The sequence below is a fragment of the Myotis davidii genome, unplaced genomic scaffold (genome assembly GCF_000327345.1).
Source record: "Myotis davidii unplaced genomic scaffold, ASM32734v1 scaffold9, whole genome shotgun sequence".
Taxonomy (NCBI): Eukaryota; Metazoa; Chordata; class Mammalia; order Chiroptera; family Vespertilionidae; genus Myotis; species Myotis davidii.
Genome location: NW_006299435.1, coordinates 456,824 through 469,186, shown reverse-complemented (window position 1 = coordinate 469,186; position 12,363 = coordinate 456,824). Strand labels below are relative to the sequence as shown.

Sequence of the window (12,363 nt, the reverse complement as noted above, 5' to 3'; positions counted from 1 at the left end):
GCATTTTCTCTTCCATTCTCCCCCTTTCCTCTTTTTGACTATTTCCCTTCCCCCTCGACTTTCTGAGCCCTTCTTCCCATGGCTGGGTTTTCCTTATTCCGTCCATCTTGCTATGGGCAACTAGGTCTCTAGGAGAGACCAGTGGGTCTGTTAGGACCAAATAGAGTCATTTTCATTCTGAGAAAAACCATCAAGTTCTGCTTTTGGTCAAGAAAAAAATCTGCCCTGATGTTTCAGAGAGGAAGGAAAAGAAAGGGCTGAGAAGTTTCACAAGGGTAAAGGGGCCTGATATGTTATGTTATGTTATGTTATGTAATATATAACCTGCTATGTTATGGGAGGGGGTGGAAATCCAAGTGCATCCAGCAGAGGATATGGGAGGTGCTGACACAGGTGTGCATGCTTTTGGTGCGTGCTTCAAAATCCCAGTGTTTGGCTTCAGCCCATGAGCCTTAACCTGCAATTATCACTGCTTGCCTGCTCCCTGCAGCCTTACCCAGGCTTCCCATTCATAAAGGAAGGGACTCCTCCTCCCGGCCCATTCAAAGGCCTCATCCATAGGGTATATGGCCAGGAACTGATTGGTGCACCTTTATCTTGCTTTGAAGGTCTCAATGAATGCACTCGCGGAAGTGCCACCTCTTGTGAAGAATGTCTGCTAATCCACCCCAAATGCGCCTGGTGCTCCAAAGAGGTATGTGGGCCGGGGAAGGGGAGGAAGAAGGGAGGGAATGCTCTGGGGGTAGGGAGGGGTTCGCAGCACAGAAGTTGATCAGATAGAAAAAGTGTGTGCAGACTCTGCAAGCTGTCTTTTCCTCTTTTTCCCAGGGCAGTGACCAGAGAAAAGTGGCGTTTTTATAACATTGGGTCTCTAGATAGAGTGTTGAACGTTTTAATTCTGTTTTAGGGAAGCAAGGCCTTTCTCTCCTTTTGTGGGGGAACCCCTTATGACTGACTCTTGTGTACTGTAGTTTTCTCTTTAGTCGGAGACCTGAGCTTGTGAAGTGAGTGTATTTCAGAACGTGCCTGGGTGGGTGACAGGTGGGTGGGTGCTGCTCATCGTAATGTGGCTTATTTGAGGATGAACGGAATGTCATGAACTGGCCTTCATGGAATGATTTTATTGAGAAGGTTCTTTTTGAAAGAACTGAAAACTTTTCGTTTGGACCGGCTCAGCCTCTGCAGTTCAGTTTGTGGTGCCCATCAGGGAGGCCAGGCTCTTTGCCCTGACGCAGCCTCAGAGGTCCAGGGATCACCTGGGGACCCCTGCGAGATGCCACACACTTTGTACACAGTATCTCATCACCACAACAGCTCTGTCGGGTGGGTGGTAATACACCCATTTTATTGATGAAACGTTGAGGCTCAAGAGGTAAAGTATCTCTTTCAAGGCCACATGATGGTCCAAAGCTGGGGTTTGAGTCTGGCTTCTTGGATTTCTGAACCCAGCTCTTTCCTGTAGGCTACACTGCCTCTTTTTAAAAAATATATATTTTTATTGATTTCAGAGAAGAAGGGAGAGGGAGAGAAAGATAGAAACATCAATGATGAGAGCAAATCATTGATCAGCTGCCTTCTGCATGCCCCACACTGGGGATCGAGTCCGCAACCCGGGCTAGTGCCCTTGACTGGAATTGAACCCAGCATCCTTCAGTCTGCAGGCTGACGCTCTACCCACTGAGCAAAACCACCTTGTCTACGCTGCCTCCATCGTGTGACTGCCCTAAAATTTTTCCTAGTATCGTGTCTTTGTTATAAATGTTCTTTAAAACCTTTCACTGGTTCCCTATGACCTGCAGGACAAATCCAAGTTCCTGCCTCCCCACCATTGTCCCGTGCCCACCCCAGCACTCGAGCCAGAGGGAGCCACCTGAAGGTCCCCAGAGAGCCCTGACTGATGAGCACCCTCGTGGCTCTGTCTGTGCTGCTCCTCCTCAGGGCCGTCTGCGGCCCACACCTTCCCCTGGCCAGCACCTTGTCTCCGGGTTTCCAAGACTCAGGTCAAGTCTCATTTACTCTATGAAGACTTCCATGGTTTTCCCTTGACACATCTGCCTGTCTGTCCGTCCTTCCATTCATCCATCTGTCTGTCCATATTTGATATGAGAATGCAGGCTCTTTCCACCAGAATGTTAGAGCGGGAGTTTTATCTGTATTCTTCATTGCTATATCTCTAGCACCCAGAGTGGTACCTGTCACATAGTAGTTGCTCAATAAATATTGATTGAAGGAGCTCATTAAATGGCTATTTATTGTGTGTGCATGTGCAGGCCATGATCACTTCTTTGTCTGCCATACTCTACTCCTTCAATAGCACTTATAGATTATTCTTATTCTGTTCATTTGTTCTCATGTCTGTCATCAACTAAGTCATCATCTCCTTGAGAACCTAAACCATGTCTTATTCATCTTAATATTCCCAGATTCAGCCAAGAGTCTAAGAGGCCTGCTAAAAAGACATGGAGTTAGAAAATCAAAGTTTAAGTACAGTTTTGCCATGATTTATTCTCAGTTTCTTATGTGTAAAACTAGAGGCCCAGTGCACAAAATTCATGCGGGGGGGCGGTTCCCTCAGCCCAGCCTGCACCTTCTCCAATCCAGGACCCCTCGGGGGATGTCCAACTGCCAGTTTAGGCCTGATCCCGGGGATTGGGCCTAAACTGGCAGTCAGACATCCCTCTCACAATCCTGGACTGCTGGCTCCTACAGTCCGGGACTGCTGGCTCCTAACTGCTCACCCGACTGCCTCTGCCTGATCGCCCCTAACTGTCCCCCCCTGCTAGCCTGATCACCCCTAACCACTTCCTCCTGCCAGCCTGATCACCCCCAACTGTCACCCTGCCAGGCTGATCAATGCTTAACTGCTCCCCTGCCTGCCTGATCGCCCCCAACTGCCCTCCCCTGCTTCTAAGAAACACCAGCCTGCTGTTTGGTCTTTACTGTTACTGTGACGTTTTCCCTGGTTATTGTGATGTATCCTGGACAATTTGCATATTCCTCTATTATTAGTATAGATGAATAAGATATTTCTCACCCTTCAGCATTATTGGGAGTGTAAAACGAGATCAGTGCATAAGAGGGCTTGTGGGTGGGGCTGCTAATTAACCCAGCCTCCTGAGTGATGAGTGAGAGTTGTCCAGCAAACTGCTGTCACCGATGGGTATTTTCTAGTGAAACGTGGGCAGTGGGATCTGGACACCAGGGCCATTTGTCTTCTTTAGCTTTCTTCCTTTCTTGTGTTAGTATTTGTGACGTCCTGATATTGACACCTAATGCCATTATCCGAGGAGCATGTCATCGTCCCAGCCCACACTTGGGTTCCCTCTCTAGCCCCTGGGGCTCCCTCTATGCTTAGGTAGGGCCTCGTTCTTGGCTGCAGAACTTCCCATGAGGCTTGCACGGGAGGCAGCTTCCCACTATCTTTAGAAGGTAACTTTCCCGGGGCCTGAATGTGTTTCAGGGAGCTGGGTCAGGAGTGGCTTTGGTCAATCTCTGCCTTAGCAAGACAGAATGAATGTGGCCAGTGCCTTCTTAACCACACATCCTGCGACATCATGGGAGAAGTAATGTAACTGCCAAGAGCGTATGATTGTGTGTGTGTGTGTGTATTGAGGGCTGATACTGAGTGGAAGTATGGAGGGCCAGGTCCCTAACCAGTGTGTTCTTGTGGCTTCTGATCTGCGGACTCTTAGTTGCTGCATATCACCCAGGATTCATCCCAGCACACAGCCCACGGGCCTCCCCTGCTCTAGCTCCCACAGTGACTTCCTTGTTTTCCCTGAGGTGAGGTGGGGACCTCTTACATGTAACACCCCTGGTAACCTAACCCACCTCCTCCACCCAGTCCACCTCCCAGCACTGTCCTCCCACAGGGGAGGTGGGTCAGCCGGTGTCCTCCTTCCCAACCTCCAGTGCAGCGCTGCATGTCGGTTGCTACCAGCTCTGCCGCGTGGCCCCGTGAACCACTCTCGGGTCTATCTCCCAACATAGTTTACCTGGTAGCTTCAGACTTACCCTCGGGCGATAAGACCACAGTTGCCAGACGCCCCTCTCTGAGACGAGGGTGTATAGGGGCTGCCTGTCCTCACCAGTCTGCACTGCACACCTCAGCCCCTGTCCCTTGTCCTTCGTGGCCCCTTGGCCCCTGCTTCTCAGCCAGCTCAAACACGTATGCTGTATGTACTGCACAGTATAAAACACGCAGCAGCCCTAGCCAGGGCTCAGGGTTAGAGCATTGGCCCGAGGATGGACGGGTCATGGGTTTGATTACTGATCAAGGGTATGTGGTTGCAGGTTTGCTCCCACCCCCAGTCTCACATCTCCCCCCACCCCTTCTTGGTCTCCTTCTCTCCCGCTTCTTCCTTCCCTTCCACTCTCTCTAAAGATGAATGGGAAAAATAACCTCTAGTGAGGATTAAAATAAATAAATAATAAACACAGCAAACTCGGGCAGCTTATTATCTATTTTGTCCTTTTTTTTAAAAATCCCCACCCAAAAATATTTTTCCATTGATTTTTAGAGAGACTGGAAGAAAGAAATATTGATATGAGAGAGACACATCGATTGGTTGCCTCCTGCATGAACCCCGACCAGGGCCCAGGCCAGGGAGGAGCCTGCCACTGAGGTATGTGCCCTTGACCAGAATCTAATCAGGACCCTTTGGTCCGCAGGCCGACGCTCTGTCCACTGAGCCAAAGCAGCTAGGGCTGTCCTTCATTTTTTTAAAGTGGAAATTCACCTCTGCTCTGAAACTGTGTCACAGCCCAGCCAGCCGCGAAGAGGAATGTGCTGGTGCTTTTAGGACAGCCCTCGGGCAGCCCACATTATCCCCACCACATTTTCCGGTCTAAAACCCAGTCGCATCACTACGCCCCAGTGCAACGAGAACTGGAGACTTAATCTAGCCGTGTGCCCAGGACAAAAGGGAGGATGGGTTTTGTGGGCCAGCAGTGTGCTGGAGGCAGGAGGCTGGCGTGCCCTGCGAGAGAGCAGCGGGTGAGGGCAGGGCTGAGGGACCCATGGTCCCTGTGGGACTGAAAGCACAGTTGGTGGGGGCAGCAGGGGAGGCAGAGGCAGGCAAGGAGATGAGCTCAGGGATGGGCTGGGGGCAGAGGGGAGGCTGTGGGGCGTGGAAGTGAGGCACGTGGAGGTGATGTGGCCGTGGGCAGTCCAGGCTGTTGAGAAACTGGAAAAAGAAGGACCCGGGCAAGGCCGCCCTGTGGGAGCTGAAACCCGCAGGGAGACTAGGGAGGCCTGTGACTTGTGGCTGGTGGAAGTAGATGTGGGAAGAAGACTCGGGAGAGCCTGGGCTGGGGTGCAGGGGCTCTGCCTTGGAGGTGGGTGTGGAGAAGGAGGAATGAAGGAGTCAGTAGGGCTGGAGGCAGGAGTGTGCGGAAGGGGATGGGGTAGAGGCTGGAAGGCGGACGGGCTGACAGGACCTTCTGGGAAGTTACGGTGGCAGGGAAAGTAGAGGAGACATTACCACCGTTTCCTTTGAGCTGGGAAAACATGAAAAAAAAACAACTACTGGAACATTTGCTCCAGCTCACCACTAAAATATAGATCCTTTGAGAGAACATCTCTTTGTGGTCACGAAAGGGATGATCTTGGCCGGTTGCAGATGCTTTGTAAATATTTGTTCATTGCCTTTAGTCAGCCGACTGGAAGCTGACAGAGGGATTTCTCTATCCCCCGACAGGAAGCCCATGTGGCAGTGTGTGGCTGGGGCACAGATTTGGGGTTGCATCACTTACCTTCTCTCCTCCCTCACCCCTAAACCCATGAGGCCTCTGCCCAGCCAGGGCTGCCGCCTTGGCAGGTCAGAGAGCCTGGCCCGGCCACATTGCAGGAGAAGGCCAGCCTCAGAGGACAGCCAGCTCCCCGCCCGTGCCCACTTCTCTGCTGGGCTCTCTGCATCTTCACCGGTTTGCTTCTTCCCTCTTCATCCCAGGGATTGGCCTGGATGCCTTGGATGCCTCTTCTTCCAGGGTCTGCAGTTTCTTCTCTTTTTTTAAAAATATAATTTATTGATTTTTTTTTTTTACAGAGAGGAAGGGAGAGGGATAGAGAGTTAGAAACATCGATGAGAGAGAAGCATCGATCAGTTTTAGGAGTAGGCGGGGTGGTCTGCAGATAAAATGTAATGACTGGTGTGGCACAGACAGACCGACCCTGAATGCATGGGCCGGAATGCACTGGCCGAGGTGACAGACAGCTGTGGGAAGAGCCAGCTGGGCCCTGGCCTTGACTTCAGGAAAAGAGATTTCGATGAACAAAGTGTACAGGGAGTCAGGTGTTACAATGTTACGATAAACAGCAAACCTCATTATGTGCGCTGGGTAGCAGGAGATGGAGGGAATGGAGAGGGGTGGGTTATAACAAGGAGCAGAGTGGTAACAAATTAAAAGGATCTAAATGTGGAACACCTCCCTTTCCTTTTTTGTTATTACCAGATAGAGACTAAAAGCCACAAAAGATGTTTCAAGTTCCTGTTCCCATTCGGTCGCTTCTCTGGGTAACTAGCCTGTAATACAGTTACCCCGTCTGAGGCCTGTGGGGCGGTGGTGACGAGGTTTGGGAGACCATGGACAGAGGCTTCCGTCAGGAACTGAAACCTCTCCAGCGCGGAGCACCTGCAAGCAATTGAGCCCATCAGAGGCCCATCCTGAAGCTAGTTTCCATTTTTCTTTCCTTTTTAAAAAAAAAAAAATATTTATATTGATTTCAGAGAGGAAGAGAGAGAAACATCAGTGATGAGAGACAATCATCGATCGGCTGCCTCCTGCATGCCCCCCATTAGGGATCGAGCCTGCAACCTGGGCATGTGTCCTGGACCAGAATCGAACCTGGGACCCTTCAATCTGCAGGCTGGTGCTCCATCTCCTGAGCCAAAACAGCTAGGGCTAGTTTCCATTTTTCCATGTTGAGATAAAGTCCCCCCTCCCACCTTCCATACTCATTTTTCTGCACAAAGAGGACATTGATCCTCCAAGTTTGATAGGAGGCAGGAGGATCTCTGCATTTGGGGCAGCAAGGAGATACTAAATGCAGAGGCATCGAAGCTGTGTGCCCAGTTAGTTTTCTGCTGTGGAATTCAGCAATGGCCTTGGCTGACATGAGAGGGTGATGGCACAAACAATACTGGACTTGGGCCCAAGAAGCTGAGGCCAGGCGAATTCGGATCTCTCAGGTGAACGTCGGCACGAACTCAGGCATGCGGCCTTTGATTCCTCACCCGCAGAAATGAGGGGCTGGCGCCAGGCGATACATCCACGGTCCCCTTCCCCTGGAACGTGCTGTGTTCCCAGCTGGTGGAGGGTCCAGGTGCCAGGTCGCCGGGTTATGAAGGCTCTTAGCACATCCGTCGTTGGACTCTCGTTCATGTGAGAGGATTTTCTTCAGCACTAGTCTTCCTTTTCTCCAAGGGCTTATCATTGGGGCATCTGCTCTCATTGAATTGGGAGCTTGGCATTGCAGGTATTGAGGCATTGTCGTTACAATGTTTGTGTATCTGAAAGGTCATAGCCATCACAGTATATGCCCCTGGCCTCGGTGGTTTTGGTTTCTTTTCTTTAAAGATGCCTGCACCCTAAAATTACCTAGAAAGGAGTTTAGGGGAAGAGAGGAGAAGTTATTGGGCTTGTGGGGTGAACACTGTCTGGGGCCGGCCGCACTCTCTGTGCTTTCCTCGGGCAGTGAGAACCTCTGGCTAGAAATCAGACTCCATGGCATAGGGACCTTCACCTACGGTGGGAACCCCGCTATTGAGGTCGCTGCCTTTCCCTCACACGGTTCCTCAGACCTGCCATGTCCAGAGGTGCCCCAGCTGGTGTCTTTGAGGCCCTACAGCTCTGGAACAATGACAAGGTTTGATATGTAGGTCAGGGTGTCTCAAAGGCTGTTGAGCACATCAATGAAACCACTGGGCCTGCCCCAAGGAGCAAAACACTGAGCTCTGTGAAATAGGGTTTTGACCAACTGATGGTAGAGGTGAACGGCATTGAGACTAACTCTAACTTGGGCGCCGTAAGAGATGCCCCTTACTGTCCGAAAGCTGGAGCTGCTGGCACGGGCTGCCTGGGCTGTCCCGTGGCTGCCGTGGTCGGCACTTCTGAAGTCATCCTGCAAGTTGCAGATCGAATGTGGCCAGTGGTAGTACTCACGCCGGGAACCAGGCGACGAGGCAGGAGTTCACAGTCCCCCGTGCTGGCAGCAAACTTCGGGGAAGCCATGCACATCGGAGCTGAGGGTTTACCACAGCCTTGAAGAAAGATACGAAGGAGAAAGAGAGGAAATGCTAGCAACGAGGGAATGAAGAGGGGTTTGCTCCCAACATCCTAGAGAATAAAGAGGCCCCAGAGTGCGGCTGGAAAAGCCAGCTACACAGATAAGGTTGTAATTGGCATGGGTGTGGCTGCCTCTGAGAGCTTCAGGTGTGGGCGGTGTGCCCTGGACTTTGAGTTTCCTGGTGACGCTGGCAGGTCCATCTTCCTGGCCAGCAGGCGGCCTTGGGCAAGCCCTCCATCAAGGGCCGGTAGTGTCTGAAGAAAGTCCTTGGAGCAGGCTGGCCGGGAAGGTCCAGGCCAAAGGGGACGATCTCGATGACCAGCCTGAAAGCGAACGGCTGAGGCTGTGGGTGAGGAGTCACGCAGCTGCCTCCCACTCAGGGTGAAGCAGATCGGCACTGTGGCCTCATCTGTTCCACAGTGCAAGCTGCTGAGGACCTGGGAGGGACATCGGGGGTGCCCGTCACTCTGGGGAGACCAAAGATGCTTTCCTTACCGACCTGGTGGCAGGGATCAGCATGGGACTGGTCGAGGCAGATGCACCTTTACAATCAGAACTGGGCCAAGGGTAACCAGCTCCTCAGCATTGGAGGAGCCGGCAGCCAGGCCCCGTGTGTCAGCCAGGAGTTCAGAAACTCCAGCCCAGCGGTCGCCAACCTTTCGGACCTCACGGACCACCGACTAACCGAGTAAGCTCTGAGCAGGCAGGCCTTCCCGCTCTGGGCAGCTGGTTAGACCTCTGCTTCGGGCAGCGCCAGAGGCAGAGCGGTCGCTGCAGGGCCCTCTGAGGCTGACTTCCCTTCCCCTGTCCCTGGGCTGCTGTACTGCTTCATTAGAATTGTTCCATCAGAGTCAAACCTGCCCACTGGAACCCAGGTTTGGAAACCCTGGCTTTGGAATGTTATAAAATTGAAAGGATAATCATTTTAACCTAGAATACTCATGTTTCTCACCGTGTTCCACAAGGGGCTGTGGAGTCAGTTACACTTATAGAGCAGTCCCTGAGGTTTTCATAGGCAAGATCTCCAAGGTTTCGATACAGAAAATAAAAAAATCCACTTATAAACACACACACACACACACACACACACACACACACAGAGCAAAAAAGCTCGGAAGCCCAGAACGACACATCTGGTTTTACTTATTTAAAAAATACTACACAGTCTTTCTTCTTGGTCTTGCATCTCGCAAAGACTCACAGACATAGACTAGCCTCAGGGCATCCTTGACCAGGACGGCGGGTGCCTCTGCCAGCAGTCTGTCTCCCAACACAGCAGGCAAGGAACACTCTACCCACCCAGGCTTCCATCAGAGCTCCCCAGGCGTCAGAGCTCCCAGGCGGGAGGCAGACCAGGGGCCTGACTCGCCAGCCTTTACAGGGTGGCCCAGTGCAGCCCTGCAGCCAGCCAGCGGGAGGTGACCTTCGTTCTCGCATCGGTCCGAGAAAGGGCCGTCAGCCAGAACCCTGGGTTTGCTTTGCCATTTAAAAACTTCATTACTGGAGCCCTAGCCAGTTTGGCTCAGTGGATAGAGCGTTGGCCTGCGGACTGAATGGTCCCAGGTTCAATTCTGGTCAAGGGCATATGCCCGGGTTGCTGGCTCCATCCCCAGTGGGGGGTGTGCAGGAGGCAGCCAAGCAATGATTCTCTCACATCATTGATGTTTCTATCTCTCTCTCCCTCTTCTTTCCTCTCTGAAATCAATAAAAACATATTAAAAAAAATAAAATAAAAACTTCATTACTGGAAAATGATTCATACTTACTATTACCATATATTAAAACAAAGTATATTATTTCATGCTAAAGTTAACAGCTCAAACACTTGGTACCCACCTTGGGTTGGGCTGCCCCGATGCCCCACCCCCTCCTCAGTTCAATTTTTCTCATCAATGTGGCTTTATTGTCCAAATAGCAATAAAGTACAATTAGGGTAGTTTATCCTAATACCTCAACTATCCTTATTTTAAAGTTTTTCTTTTGAATCCTAGTGCAGATAACAATGATATTTTCTGATCTTTTTACTAGTATGACTGTTTTGCAATTTCTACGTAGTCTTCATAATCATTGATCATAACTGTCATCTATTGAGTTGATATACCCCATTTTTCTTATGGGTCAGGGATTTAGGTTTACACAGTAATGAGATTATGCTATTCTAAGTGACAGCAGTACATATCCGATAGTTTCCCCTTCCTCTTGATTAGTTTCTGTGGTAAATTCCTAGGAGAGGACCTCCAGGCCAGAGGATACAACATACATTGCGACATTGCTCTCTCCATGTTGTGCAATGCCCAGTGCTGCGGAATAGATGGGATTGATGAGTGGGCAGCTCAGAGGTTAACTCTTGGTTGCCTGAGTGATGGCCAACTTGGACACTTATATCTTTCAGAAAATTATAGTTATACAACTTTTGACCATTTCAGTGACTCTCTCCCGTTCATCATGTAGCCTGGCGTATTTTTTAAGGAGCCTTTTGACCATTAAAATAACCACGAAAGCAAACATTTGTATTATGTATTCACAGTTTACAAAATGCTTTCAGCCGGAACCGGTTTGGCTCAGTGGATAGAGCGTCGGCCTGCGGACTGAAAGGTCCCGGGTTCGATTCCGGTCAAGGGCATGTGCCTGGGTTGCGGGCACATCCCCAGTAGGAGATGTGCAGGAGGCAGCTGATCAATGTTTCTTTCTCATCGATGTTTCTAACTCTCTATCTCTCTCCCTTCCTCTCTGTAAAAAATCAATAAAATATATTTTAAAAAAATGCTTTCATATCCAGTCCCTCAATCCTCTTAATACCTGGTGAGGCATTTGGGACACGGATGATTATTTCTCCATTTTTAGAGGATGAAGGTGGAATGTAGGGGGTTCAAGGTCAGCCAGCTGGTGATGGTCCTACAGCCTGCGGTGTTTTGGAGAGACAGCCTGACTGCCTCCCGCTCTCCTCCTGTTTCTTTGCCCAGAACTTCGGCAGCCTGCGGTCCGTCACCTCCCGGTGTGACTTGAAGGCAAACCTGGTCAGAAACGGCTGCGGAGGGGAGTTTGAGAGCCCGGCCAGCGTCACCCAGGTTCTGCGGAGCCTGCCCCTCAGCAGCAAGGGCTCCAGCTACGCGGGCTCAGACGTCATTCAGATGACGCCACAGGAGATCGCCGTGAACCTGCGGCCTGGTGAGTGCCCTCGAGGTGGGACACATTAATAAGGGGGACATGAGCCAGGGCAGGCTGAGGGCAGGAGCTAGGGGAGGGGGGAGGCGAGGCATGGCCCGGACTCCAGGAACCAGCGTACAAGGCCCCGTGGAGGGACCGAATATCTTTCCTGTTTTTAAAATTGTGGTAAAATAGGTGTAACATAAGATGCATCATTTTAACCATTTTTAACTGTGTAGTTCATTGGCATTAAGTCCACTCACAGTGTTGTACTATCATCACCACGATCCATTTCCAGAACTTACTGCATCTTCTCAAACTGAAACTCGTTAAGTGCCCATTACATAATAACCCCTCGCCCCCTCTCCCTCCCCCCCAGCCTTTGGCAGGCACCTTCCACTTTCTGTCTGTATGAGTTTGACTTACCTAAGTCTCTCAGATAAGTGGACTCATACAGTATTTGTCCTTATATGTCCGATGTATTTCACTTACAATGTCGTCAGGGCTCATCGATGCTGTAGGATGTCAGAATTTTCTTCCTCTTTAAGGCTGGATTATATCCCATTATATGTATACTAGGGAATTCGAAATTCGTGCACTGGGTGGGGGTGAGGGGGAGTGTCCCTCAGCCCAGCCTGCCCCCTCTCACATACTGGGAGCCCTCAGGCGTTGACCCCCATCACCCTCCAATCGCAGGATCGGCCCCTTAGGCCTGACGGACGCCTCTGACAGAGGTGTCAGGCCTGGGCAGGGGACCCTCATTTCCCCCCATCACTGGTTCTGCCCCAGCCCACGGCCTAATGCCTCTGGCCCAGGCATCAGGCCTGGGCAGGGGACCCACAGACCCCTCCAATTGCTGGCTCTGCCCTCGGCCCAGGCCTGATGCCTCGGCCAGAGGTGTAGACCCCCATCCCCCTCCGATCGCCTGA

At 51.1% G+C, this 12,363-nt stretch overlaps 1 protein-coding gene across 1 annotated transcript in view; it reads left to right on the top strand.

Annotated features, from left to right (window-relative positions):
• The first annotated feature begins 430 nt into the window (after window positions 1–430).
• The window catches only part of ITGB5 (integrin subunit beta 5), a 101,609-nt gene continuing 89,676 nt past the window's right edge, over window positions 431–12,363 (top strand). Inside the window, exons 1-2 of the mRNA XM_015571321.1 lie at window positions 431–694; window positions 11,251–11,455. Of these exons, the coding sequence (XP_015426807.1) occupies window positions 446–694; window positions 11,251–11,455 (454 nt within the window). The 5' untranslated portion in view covers window positions 431–445. The remainder of the gene's footprint in view (window positions 695–11,250; window positions 11,456–12,363) is intronic.